Here is a 13,421-nt window from a genome sequence, read left to right as displayed (position 1 = left end):
GAAATAACCCCCATTGTAAAAAAACATCCCTTACTACTCAGCACTGAACTTCACTTTTTTGGAAGAAAATACATGAGCAAAAATAATTTTTTCTAATCTTATGAAATGATTATAGCAAAATGTGTCTACTTAAAATAACCTATGTAAATAAAATCTGCACTGTTAAAAAACCATGAGTTTCAGGTGGTATTTGTCCTAAACAATTTTTAAATTATATTTCCTTTATAAAATGACAAAAAATTCAAGTTATTCTATCAATTAATTTCCAAGGAGAGCTTATTAACAAAAAAATAAACAGTATGTCTTTTTCCAGTTTGTTCATATACTTTTATCTCTCTACTAAATGTTCTCAACGGTTCATATACTTATTAACTTCTCTATTAAAAATGATTGGATAGAAATCACACATTTAAGACTTGGTTGTTATTTATAGTATTCTGGAAAGTGCTTTACTTTCATTCTTTCCCCAAAATAAATGAAAGAAAATAGAAAGAGAAACACTAACTTCTATATGATAACTATTTAGCATTCTGGAACACTTGTCAATCCAGAAAATAATTTTTTAAGCCCCTAAACTACAAAGAAAATGAGTATCATAAAACTTCAGAGCAGTTATAGGAGGATCAGTGTCTTATTTAGAGTTGTGAGGAATAAAAATAGCTCTCATATTCAACTCTCCACAGGTCACAAAATGTTTTTATACCTACATTCCCTTATTTGAGTTGTGTTTTTGTATTCCAAGATAGGCAAAGCAGGTAGTATCTTAGGCAGCACAGTTCAATGAGAAGGAAGTAGACTTTGGAGTCCAGTAGTCTGAGGGTTCAAGTCCACTGTATCCTTGTAAACTATGGGGTTTGGGACGAGGTCTTTAACCTGGCTGCTACAATGTTACGTAGTACAGTATCTAGCACATCACAGACACACCAAAAATGTAAGTTATTATTGTCAGTAACTTGCCAAATGAAGAAAGTGAAGGTTCTGAGGTGGCACATTATTTGCCCAAGGTCACAAAGATAGCAACTGAGAAAGAATAAGAATCTAGGTATTTGAATTCTTGGTTCTGTAGTCCTTCAACTCTGAAATTCTACCTCTTAAGACTGTTAAATAAAATATGATAAAACAGAGATTTCCTCTGTATCGTTTCACACTAATTACATTAGAAATGAAAAGGGGCTGTTCAAAGCAGATACCTTGAGAAGAAACAGTTCACAGAATCACCAATAATAATCCAGAATTATATGCACAGGGGAAAACAGAAGTCCTTACATAAACTGCTTGAGATGATGGGGAAACATGTGGTATGATATAGGTAGAGACCTGTTAAATTTTTTTTAAAGATATTTGTTTCTCTAAATTTAGTGCTTTTCAGATTGAAGGCTTCTATTCCCACAAAATTTATGAGACAAACGCATTATTTTAAAAAATGTTGTTTAAAGGTTGTTTTTCTTCTTAAATATGAATCTGAATGCCAAAAAAAAAAAAAATCCGAGTCCTTCCTAAAGTCACTGGATTATGGAAATAACAAGCATTAATTGAGGAATTTCTTAGCATTGTTCTCATTAAACATATGAGTGGTTTTCTCACACTCAAGGACAGAATATCTTTGTCTCCCACTTGTCCAAAGACTTCTTCCTTAAATATATATTTGTTTAAATTCCAGCAATTTGTAGTTATTTCTCAAAAAATATATAAGTTCACCTAAACTGTTCAGTGAAGCCAGAAAAATGCCAGTAAAGTGGACGACTACCTACTACCTCTTCCAATCCCCTTGGTGCCTCAGTCAGTACAGGAAAGAGAGAGAAATAAATAAAAGACTGATCAGATTATATCAGGAAACTAATGAGGAAACAAATGCTAATGAAGAATAACTATACGCTTCTTTATAAAATCAATCTGAAAATGTTTCTCCTTCTGAAAGTTTAGATAACTGGAGGTGGATTTAAAAAACTAGCCTGATTTTAAATGAAAAAAATATATAACCCTCCTCCCACCACATTCTTAACTACTCAATATTCCTTGGCTGCTTGTTCATAGACCAATATTTTTATTTATCTAATTGTACCCTTTGTCCTACTTACGTCCACTTCTATTACCTTTTAGCCTTTATAGATATTCTTCCCTTTACACACTTCCTGATATTACTTCTCTGTTAAGGCTGAATATTCTACAAAGGTCTCATGAAAAAATCAGGAGTAACAGAGATTCCTTTAACAGTCCTGAGCACAGGGATTCACAGGACAGAAAACAGTTTTTGGAAATCTGTATGCATTCACAGTCTTTAGCTGTAGTTCTAGATTCAGTGTGAATCTAGATTTTCTATGTATGACTGTCCTGCTTTGTATATTCTTATCAGAGCCACAATAATTATGAAGTTCCACCGTGCTCATATTCATTTTATCATCACCGTGCATACTGGCAATAAACAGGATACATAAACTGTTACTGCAGTGGCACAGAAAGGGGAGAAATTAGATGCTTCTTTGAAATTTCCTAATTATTTTTGCTTAGCTTTAGTGAATGCTGATTTTTCTTATGGTGATCCTTCTTGGGGCTTAGTAAAAAAATCATCAACAGATAATCACAAGACAGGAATTTTACTTTTATCCACTCGGAGTGGAGAAGGCTTGGGCAGTGCTCTTGTTTACTGAATGTCTTCTAATTAAGAAGATTTCTTATCATAAGAAAGCAATATATTATAGTTATTAAAGCAAGAGCTTTGAACGCAGGCAGACACATGCCGAGTTGAGACTCTAGCACTACTAGCTGTGCGACCTTGAGCAAATTGTTGAGATAAGTGCCCTTATAAAAATGGGGATGGGTAATCAAAATACCTCAGGGGCTCTGAGGATTAAATGAGATAAAATTTGTAGGCTCCTATAATAGATTCTGTCACATATTAATATTCAGTAAGAAAAATTATAATTATTCTTACTGTAACTATGAGAGAAATGAGTTATAATAGTTTACTTCTTTGAAAAATAGTTTCATATCATGATACAGACATCTTTCTTATAAATATAGTCTAAATGACAAATGTATAATGTTCTTTTATATATGTCATTTATTAGAACATTACTAATTTTTATTATATTCATATTTTTATTTCAAATCCTAATAAACTGTACTTTATATTTTTCTAAGAATAATCTCTATATATCTCTAAAATAATAACCTAAAATCCAATGATTAAAAAATAACACTTGATAGCCAGACATAATTTGTAATACACTTTCTTGCTGTACTTACTGAAATTAATACTTGTTGAACTATGCTTTCCCTTTCATTCACTATTGCTCCCGCCACCACCAAATTAAGATAAGCATTCAAAACTTTTTGCATTTTAAGAAAGAACAACGAAGTGGTTGGCATGAAGTTGTACTGCAAATGTAGCAGTCTCTAAGTCAGATGCCAACTGGTGATCAATATTCCATTCTTTTTAAATCATGAGACCTTTAAATGAAAGATTTTAGCAACCCCTCTCCCACCAGGAAAGCCACCCACCTATCCTCTATTCTAGAACAGAGGTATCTGGACCAATGGTTAAGACTACAGAATTCAACTCTACGAAACGATCACAGTTCTACCCCATTACTGTCACAAGTGTCATCTTCAATTCCATATACGATACTAGCCCCACGGGTCATAAAAATAATGAGACAGCAGTTATATAAATACTGAATGGATGCCTCAAGCAATTTGTCCATGAGCTGACAATATTTTGCTTGTCTGAGTTGAAAAGTAAAAAAGCCTTATTTTAACACAAAAGTTCCATTGATGCTAAATTTTTACCCATGAGCTGAGGAAAGCAAGGAGCTTGGCTTATTTGCTGAGTCAAGTAAACTAAGTTTTCCCCAAAGCTAAATGCTTTCAGTGAAATGCTATACTTATGTCAGATGAAGGTCCATAAATGCTTGGTTCATCTCTACCTCTTTTAATGAACAAATTTTCTCAATGGTTTTTGTATTTTGATGGTGCAAAAATACATCTTATTTAAGAATAAAATTAAATTTGGGGAAAATTGTAGATGCATACTTATTACTATTTGTCTTTTCATGTTTTATTTCTCTTTTCTAGCAACTATTTATTCAAACACACACTAAAGACATCTCTTCCCTAAATTAAACCTACAGATAAAAAATTATTATTATACATGGTAAAATGAACATACCAGAGATTTTTGTTTGTTTAGTTCACCCTGTACCTGGAACAGTGCCTACTATATATGTAAACACTTAGCACAACATCAGCTGAATGAATGAATGTGACATTTCAAGGACTCAAGCAAAATTCTCTGCCAGAGTCAGGACTATATACTGAAGCAATCATGTACAAGTACCAGTTCATAAGTCATTAACTGTCTAGGTAATCATAATGTTGTTTGAATACTTACATATGAAACACTGTATTTGTTTAATTATATTAAAGTGCATTATATTAAATAAAAATGAGATATCACCTAGCTTATGTTTCACACATACAAAATAATACGACGCCTTCCATTTTTTTAGTGAGCACTTTTTACAGTGACAAGTGTAAGCACATGGGATGGTAAACTGAAAAGTCTTTTCCTCATGCTGCAATGTTCTGCAAAGCAAAAAAAACAAAAGGCAAAGACTACTATAACAATACACTTACTTAAAATGTAAAAGCACTGTGGTATTCAAATCTTTTTTTTTTAGATTATATTATAATCAAATATTTCAACTATAATCTTAGTTCTTTAAATCTTACTTAGTAGTAGACATCACTGTGGGTTATTTTTAGCAGACAACACTAGTCAGGATGAAAGACAGGAAGATACAAGCTAAATGCATTTCTGTGAAATTTATTTCTACTAATATTAAAAGATTATTCAAGCAAACAGCTACCAATTCATGAGACCATCTTAACACCTTGAATAATAAAACAAGTTAACACCATAGCTCTTATAAGATCAAAAAAAATCTAAGACATTTTATGTTTAAGAGAAAATAGTTCCTTATGAAGTAGATTATATCAGATACAAGTGTAAAAATCAAAACAATTGTTACTCAGAAAATAGATAATCACACTAGAACGTCTTTACCTCCACAAAAGCCACCAGAAGTGATTTCCTCTTCAAATACATCAGAGAAACCCCTTCCTGCATTTAGTTTTGCCAGTCGACCATCAATAAACTGAAATTAAAAAGTGTCAAATATGTTAATTTTCACTTTCTTCATAAAATTAATTTTACTTATGGAAAAAATACTAATATCAGATACTTACATAAATATAAATTACACACATATATGTATATACACACATATACAGATACATGTCAAGAAAAGTCAAATAATTAAAATAGCTAAAATAATTAAAATAAAATTAAAATAATTAAAAAAGATACATGTCAAGAAAACTCAAATAATTAAAATAGCTATTTTAATTATTTGAGTTTAATTATTTGAGTTTTAATTATTTGAGTTTTCTCAAAATAAATAAATAAAATAATTAAATAAAATAAATAAAATAAAATAATTAAAATAAAAAAGATACATGTCAAGAAAACTCAAATAATTAAAATAGCTATTTTAATTATTTGAGTTTTCTCAAATAATTAACTAAACAGCACTTTAGTTAAATCAGAAATGTATGGTACAGACTGTGACTTCACTAACGAGAAAAATAATGTACAATTTACTGGCACTTGGCTACTTTTTATTTTGTCTATCTGTCACATCTGAAATTTGTACCTTTTGGATTATAAAAAAATGTTTTCAGGTTTCTCCATCCATAATGAAGGTGAAGTATCTTTAAGGTCCCTTGCATAAGAGACAAAGGGTAATATAAGAAAGACTTAAATGATGTTTGAAAGATAAACCTGAAGATTTGAAGATTAATATGAAATGTTCACTTTCATGATGGAATTAATCCTGGCCATAATTTTTTTACTCTGGAAAATTTAAATTTAGCCAAATTAAAATAGCTTGACTTTTAAACAATTCTCACTCTGTCATAGTTCTAAAAAAAGTTTTCTATTTAAACGAACAAAACTAATTTAGAGAAGTTCTATAGAGCAATACAGTATTCCTCAGGTAGCATTTTAAAAATTATTTAATGGCAGTAATTTACATCAGTTTTTTAAGACTCTGAGACAGAAATCTCTTACAGGCCAAAATTAAGAAAGAAACAAACGAAATCTACAGAGTCCTGTTCAAAATGTGGTTTAACTACCTGATATTATCATAGAATAATTTTGAACCGAAATGTGGTTAGAAGGATTTAAACAGATGTAGCCTAAAAGATGTATAGTACTGACTTTTTTTTTTTTAAGAGTGGAGTTGCTCTCATAAAAATTAAAACTTTTTGAGGGTAGGGACCATAGATAACCCAATTTTATATCCTCATTATGGATATAATGGAATAAAAAAGTTTCCAATAATATAAGCAAATATGAACAGGAGTTTGGAGAATGAAAGGCTTGTATCACATCGCTGCTACTTATTAGCTTTATGATCTTGGGCAACTTGCTGTCTGTGTGTCTGCTTCCCCTTCTATAAAATGGGAAAAATAATAAATATCTTATGGCGTTTTGTGAGGGTTAATTGAAACAATATGAAGTACCTAGATTGCAGGCAGAGAATAAATGTTAAATACTAAAGTCCGCCTTTTCCCACGACCACCAAGTTTTCAATATCTGTCAATTTACGGATTTCCTGAGTATAGGATCACTGTCTTTCTCGTGTACACATCTTGAATACCTGGCAAAAGCCTCACATATAGTTTGAAATGAATGTTTGCTGAAAGACTCACGTATACTGAAACAATGTGAAAGGCATGTGTACGTAATTATTCATTTCATTGTATCTTGAGATAAAAGGTAATAACAATCTTGGCATCTTCCCTACATATGATAAATGGTTAATTTGAAAATAAAGTGGTTTAAAATGCTTGCAAGATTTGACTTTCATATATTTTCAACACAGCACTATAAATCAAACTAAAGTGATCTAATTTGATGGACTAAGTATCATTTTGAAGGAAAAAGGTGAAGTAAAATGATAAATTTAAAGCAATATATTACTGACAAATGAAGCAAACTAAGACATCCTTTTAAAGGACTTAATTTGCTTTAAAAGATTAAGACTACAAGACTTTTTAAAAGGTTTTCATTTTTATGTTTACTAGAAATAATCCATCCATTTTAGTTTGAGTGGAATAGTTCAACGTCTAAAAGGAGATAAATCCCAAAACTATTTACTGATTATGCATTTTTGAGCACGAGTAACTACTTCGTGTTACTGAACTAGTGAATTGAGCCAATAAAAATTAATCACTTGGTAAAATGCCTCATGTTATCAACTGACTTCACAAACAGTTCTGTTAGTGACAATCAGACATTAATCCACATGCATACTTAATGCAAATGTTTGTTCTTAAAACAAAAGATGGATTTTGTGCACATACACACACATATTCTATATATACACACAAATATAGATACCCAGGGATAAGCTGAGAAGTGGCATTAATGGAGAAAAACATGCTTAAGGTAACAGTTTTCTAAATTTCTTTTTCTAGTTTTGATTCAGTAACCAGTAACACCGTTTTTCTTTTTTTTTTCCAAGTGGAGTTGGGTCATGGTCACTCCATTCTAGTAACTCTGGAGGATTTCATAGTAAGTAAAAAAGTCCATTTTAGCTATTTTGCATAAGAAGTAATTTTGAACTAAAAAATATTATCTGTTGGAAAAGCTATAACTAAAGTGGGCTGTAACCTTTCAGTTGATTACCCACCCACATAATTTAGTAAACACATATTTTTAGGTAATTGGAAGATGTAAGTTTTAGAAGAATTAATTTGGAATTGCAAGTAATGACAAGTAACACTTAATAACAATGAAAGTGCTATAGATATAATAGATAGATAGATAGATACAATAAAACGTTAGGGTACAAGTAAATTTTTAAAGGAATTTAAGAGTGTGAATTAAGATGATGCTTTTTATATAAATCTTAATATTTTGCTTTTCAGGGGCGCCTGGGTGGCTCAGTGGGTTAAAGCCTCTGCCTTCGGCTCAGGTCATGATCCGGGGGTTCCGGGATCGAGCCCCACATCGGGCTCTCTGCTCAGCGGGGAGTCTGCTTCCTCCTCTCTCTCTGCCTGCCTCTCTGCCTACTTGTGATCTCTCTGTCAAATAAATAAATAAAATCTTTAAAAAAAAAAATTTTGCTTTTCATTCCAAAAGTAAAAATTAAAACCTGGACCTAAACATGCTAAATAATCACACCAAAACATAAATAACATAATTGGAAATTTCAAAAAAAATCATAGACATAATTCTATAGCATGGAGTCCATAATTTTATTATAAATTATAAATAAGTCATTTAAATAAGGATATATATAATTATCAAGATCATTAATATTATTCCAATTGCAAGAATTGCATTTTGTTAATCCTTATGACACAATCTTAAAGTAGTGTGACAGGTTACAAGAGAAATGTTTTTAAGCAGTAAAGCTACTTCCTGCTACTCTTTTTGACAGTTATTGCTAAGGTTTTTCAAAATACTATCTTATTTTGATATTTTTCAAATAACTATCTTTTTTTTTTTTAAGATTTTATTTATTTATTGACAGAGAGATCACAAGTAGGCAGAGAGGCAGGCAGAGAGAGAGAGAGGAAGAAGCAGGCTCCCTGCTGAGCGGAAAGCCTGATGCAGGGCTCCATCCCAGGACTCTGAGATCATGACCTGAGCTGAAGGCAGAGGCTTAACCCACTGAGCCACCCAGGCGCTCCTAAATAATCATCTTAATAGGAAATTAAATCCATTTAAAGAAATGATCTATTGTTTTAATGGACTTCAGTATGCAATACCATTAAATAAAAAGAAATTCACCGTATCAAGTTTCAAATAAAATATATATGTTTAAAAATACAATGAAATGTAAAGAATAGGCTTAGTGTTAAGCTTCTTTCCAAAAAAATATAAAGAATATGTTCTGATCAGATTCAGAGAATAAACTTAAATATATGGCCCAGCAGATTATGCATCTTTGCTCTAAGAGACAAATTGTATGTTTCTCAGTTCCTTAATTCCTCACCAGTCAGTGCACTTCTGGCATTTAATCTAAAAATCCAAAATAAGTTATGCTATTAATCAGTGTTCTAAATGCCTTCAGTGGTGTGGACATATGTTATATAATATTTAATTGTAATCCATCCATCAAAACTCTGAGGATAAAAAAAAAAAAAAAACAACTCTGAGGATGACAATGATTAAACTAAGTCTTAAACGATTTTTAAAGATTTTGACTTTTTTAAAGAGAGCTCATAAAAAAACACTGTTCTGAGGAGAGAAAGTTAGTGGTGCAATTCTTTATCAAGCTGGGGAGGTGGGAAGATGGAGTGACGGAGTGCCGTCTTTTGTGCTAAGACAGTCTTATTACTGAAGCAAAGCAGCAGAGGCAGTGGAGCAACACAAAACACAAATCAAGGCTCCCGAACTCCTTTTTCCGCCTGGAGGAAAAATGAACATGTTTCAAAATTTACCTCCTATAAGAAATTCTTCCTGCACAAACGTAAGATAACTAATCTAATAAAGGCTTGAGAGCTAGAGAAAAAAATACATATTTAATGAGTAGAAATCTTCAGCAACTTAAAGAAAAATATGTAAATATTGTAAAAAAAGTACTTTTAAAATGTATTAATTTATAACATATCCTTAAAATTTCCTCTATATAATGCTTTGGGCTCAAAAAAAATAGTCTAATTTAAATATTCCTTCTTATAAATGCTCAGTAAACCTTGACAGGTTAGTAAAAACTACACTAAAGTGTTACAATAAATTAAGTCAACAGATATTTATAGACACCTGCTAAATGTAAGGCATTCAGTTAGTCACGATATATATAAAAACAAACTGCTGGAACAAATGGGAATGAGGCAGGTCAGTTTAGAGCTAAACCAATAGAATTAAGTATATGAAGGAACAGAAATAAACTTAACTTTATTCCATTACGAATACTAGGCAAATAAAACTGTAAGGATATTAAATTACACTGCTATACCATAGCAGGAAAACACTTTGAAGGGTATAAAAAAGCCCATTCAGTGTGATTTATTATTGGAACTAATAACCTAAAAAACATTAAAGGAACAACACTATCCTCTAGGATATATCAACAGATAGTCTTTAGATAATTTGCAACAAAATCAAGTCTGTCAAACTTCATGACCACCAGACCAAAGAATCAATTCAATCATTCAATAAATATCTAATTGGATGTTTACTATATGCCAGATACTTTCTTAGATGACTGAAATACAGAAACAAATAGAACAAATATTCCAGACTTCTCTCTTTTTTGCTTGATGAATCTAACGAAAGGTTTATTGATTTCATTTATCTATTCAAAGAACTAGGTCTTAGTTTCATTGATTTTTCTATTTTTTTAAGTCTCTATTTTCATTTATTTCCTCTCTGATCTTTATTATTTCCTTCCTTCTACTAACTTTGTTCCTTTTCTAGTTCCTTTAAACTTAAGACTGTTTATTTGAGACCTTTCTTGTTTCTTGAGATAGACCTGAATATATCCTCAGACAAGGGAAACAAAAGCAAAAATAAACAAATGAGACTATATCAAACTAAGAAGCTTTAGCACAGTGAAGGAAACCATCAACAAAATGAAAAGAATGGGAGGAGACACTTGCAAATGATGTAACAGATGAAGGGTTGATATCCAAATAACATAAAGTTCTCATATAATTCAATACTAAAAAAATTAAAAAATCCAATTTAAAAGTGGGCAGAGGACCTGAACACATTTTTTTGAAGAAGACATACAGATGGACAATAAACATATGTAAAGATGTTGAACATTACAAATCATCAGGGAAACCCAAATCAAAACAATGAGATAACACCTCAAAACTTGTCAAAATAGCTATTATCAAAAAAAGAAAAGAAATAAAAAGTATTGGCAAAGATGTGAATAAAAGGAAATCCTCATGCACTGTTGGTGGGAATGTAAATTGGTGCAGCCACTGACATTATGGAGTTTCCTCCAAAAAATTAACAACAGAACTACCTTACTATTCAGCAATTTTACTTTTGGGTAATTTATCCAAAGAAAATGAAAACACTAATTCAGAAAGATATATATACCCCTATGTTCACTGCAGCATTACTTAAAATACCCAAGATAGGAGCAACCTGTGTTCACTGATAGCTGAATGGATAAAGATGTGGTGTGTGTATACATGCACACACGCACACACACACCACATACACAATGGACTATTATTTCTCAGCCATAAAAAATACATGAAATCTGGACATTGCTACAATATAAATAGTCATAGAGAGTATTATGCTAAGTGAAATAAGTTAGACAGAGAAAGACAAGTATTGTAAGATTTCACTTATAAGTAGAATCTAAAAAACCAAAACAAATGAACAAACAAAACAAAACAGAAACAGACTCCCAGATCCAGAGAACCAACGGTGATGGCCAGAGGGAAAGGTGACGGGAGCACGGGTGAAACAGGTGAAGCGCATTAAGTACAAACTTCCAGTTATCAAATAAATAAGTCACAAGGATGTAAGGTACAGCATAGGGGATACAGTCAATAATACTGTAATAACTTTGTACGATGACAGATGGTGACTAGACTCATGGTGATAATCATTTCATAATGTATAAAAATATCAAATCTCGGTCACCTGGGTGGCTCGGTGGGTTAAGCCGCTGCCTTCGGCTCAGGTCATGATCTCAGGGTCCTGGGATCGAGTCCCGCATCGGGCTCTCTGCTCAGCAGCGAGCCTGCTTCCCTCTCTCTCTCTCTCTCTCTCTCTCTCTGCCTGCCTCTCCGTCTACTTGTGATCTCTCTGTCAAATAAATAAATAAAATCTTAAAAAAATATATCAAATCTCTATCTTGTACACCTGAAACTAGTATGTCAATTATAGTTCAATAATGACAACAAAAAAACCCTTCATGATGCTTAAACATTTGGGGGGAGAAGGGGAGTGGAAGCATGAAATTAAAAAATGTAATCAATTATGTAGTGTGTTAGAAGGTGATGAGTGTTAGAAAAGAAGAGAGAATTGCATAAGGAAGACTGGGGAGCCTGGGCAAGGAACTTCCAATTTGAAATAGTGTGGTGGGGGCAGATATCATGAAGAAGATGACAGCTGAGTCAAGCCTTGAAAGCCGTGAGGAAGTAGGCCACATAGTTTAGGGGATAAAGGATCCCAGGGAAAGGGAGCCACCCGCATAAATAACACCCGGAAAGAGGAGCAAGCATATTATCAGTAGGCCTGTGGGAAGTTCCAGGTGCAGAGAGAAAACCCAGCCAAGCATGAGGACTACTCTCACTTTAAAGTCATAATCTGCCATCTCTAATGTGCTCTGAATGATGCCAAACAATTCTTTTTTTTTTCCTAGTCCATTCACTCTCCCAGCCATATCTTCTCCCTTCTTAAACATCCAAATACTTCCCCCATTTTTTTTCTCAGTGGATGACCTTGCTTCTTAATTTCACTGAAGGGCAAAAAAAAGACCTGGAGTCATTAAAAGAAAAATTCTGCAAATTCTAAGCATCCCATTTACCCAGCCCCTTTACCTCCTCCTCCTCCTCCCATGCCTGTGCTTTCTCCCTGGTGATGCAGTAACTGTGCTCCTCACCAAGACCAAGTCCACCAACCATTTTCCCTCCTTTTTCCTGCAAATAGCTTTCTTTCTCTATTAGGTCTTCCCACCTGCCTGCACACATGTTATTTCTTCTCTTGACCCCTTTTACTTCTCTAGCTAGGTCCATTTCTGCACTGCTCTTTACAGTAAAACACAACAGAGCTGTGAGGACTTTGGTCTTCACTTCCTCTTCTCCCATGCTTCAGACAAAATCTCTGCCTCATCATTTCGGCAAGCTTCCCCTTGCTGACATCAACAGGTCTTCACGTCGCTAAATTCAGCGGTCAGTTTCAGGTCTTTATTTTAATTAACCTGTCATGAGACTTTGACAGTGTTGAGCCCCTTCCTCTTTGGTATTCTTTCCCTACCTGGTTGTGTACTTTACTATTTTGAACTCTCTCCGGCCTCACTGGTCACTCACTCTTTCTTGGCCTCCTCCACCATTGCCTCCTGTTATTTTCCAGTTCCTGGGCTTCTTGCCATTCTTCTGTACAGCCACTCCCCAATAATCTCACTTGTCCCCAGTCTAATGGCTTTAAATCCTAACCCTATGCTAATGACTCCCAAATGTCTATTTCCAATCTAATTTTCTTCTCTGCCTCATTTATCTATTTGTTAACCAATATACTAGTTGGATGTTGAATAGATGTCTCAAACTTCACATGTTCAAAACTTAATTCCTCTCACCAAAATCTTTCTTGCCCCTATTTTTCCCAATTTCAATAGAATGACAGGTACATCCTACAGTTTCTTGGATAAGAA

At 33.0% G+C, this 13,421-nt stretch overlaps 1 protein-coding gene across 3 annotated transcripts in view; it reads right to left on the bottom strand.

Annotated features, from left to right (window-relative positions):
- DENND1B (DENN domain containing 1B) overlaps nucleotides 1-13,421 on the bottom strand; it is a 267,935-nt gene that overhangs the window by 47,856 nt on the left and 206,658 nt on the right. For 2 of the 3 annotated variants that reach the window (XM_045982799.1, XM_045982800.1), the window contains one exon: nucleotides 5,066-5,156. In XM_045982799.1, coding sequence (XP_045838755.1) covers nucleotides 5,066-5,156 — 91 coding nt within the window. Of the gene's footprint in view, nucleotides 1-3,179; nucleotides 4,585-5,065; nucleotides 5,157-13,421 lie in introns of those variants that run through there. The other variant, XM_045982801.1, reaches the window with a different exon arrangement.

The sequence above is a fragment of the Meles meles genome, chromosome 17 (genome assembly GCF_922984935.1).
Source record: "Meles meles chromosome 17, mMelMel3.1 paternal haplotype, whole genome shotgun sequence".
In the NCBI taxonomy this organism is placed as follows: Eukaryota; Metazoa; Chordata; class Mammalia; order Carnivora; family Mustelidae; genus Meles; species Meles meles.
This window is presented reverse-complemented; position numbering and strand designations above follow the sequence as displayed.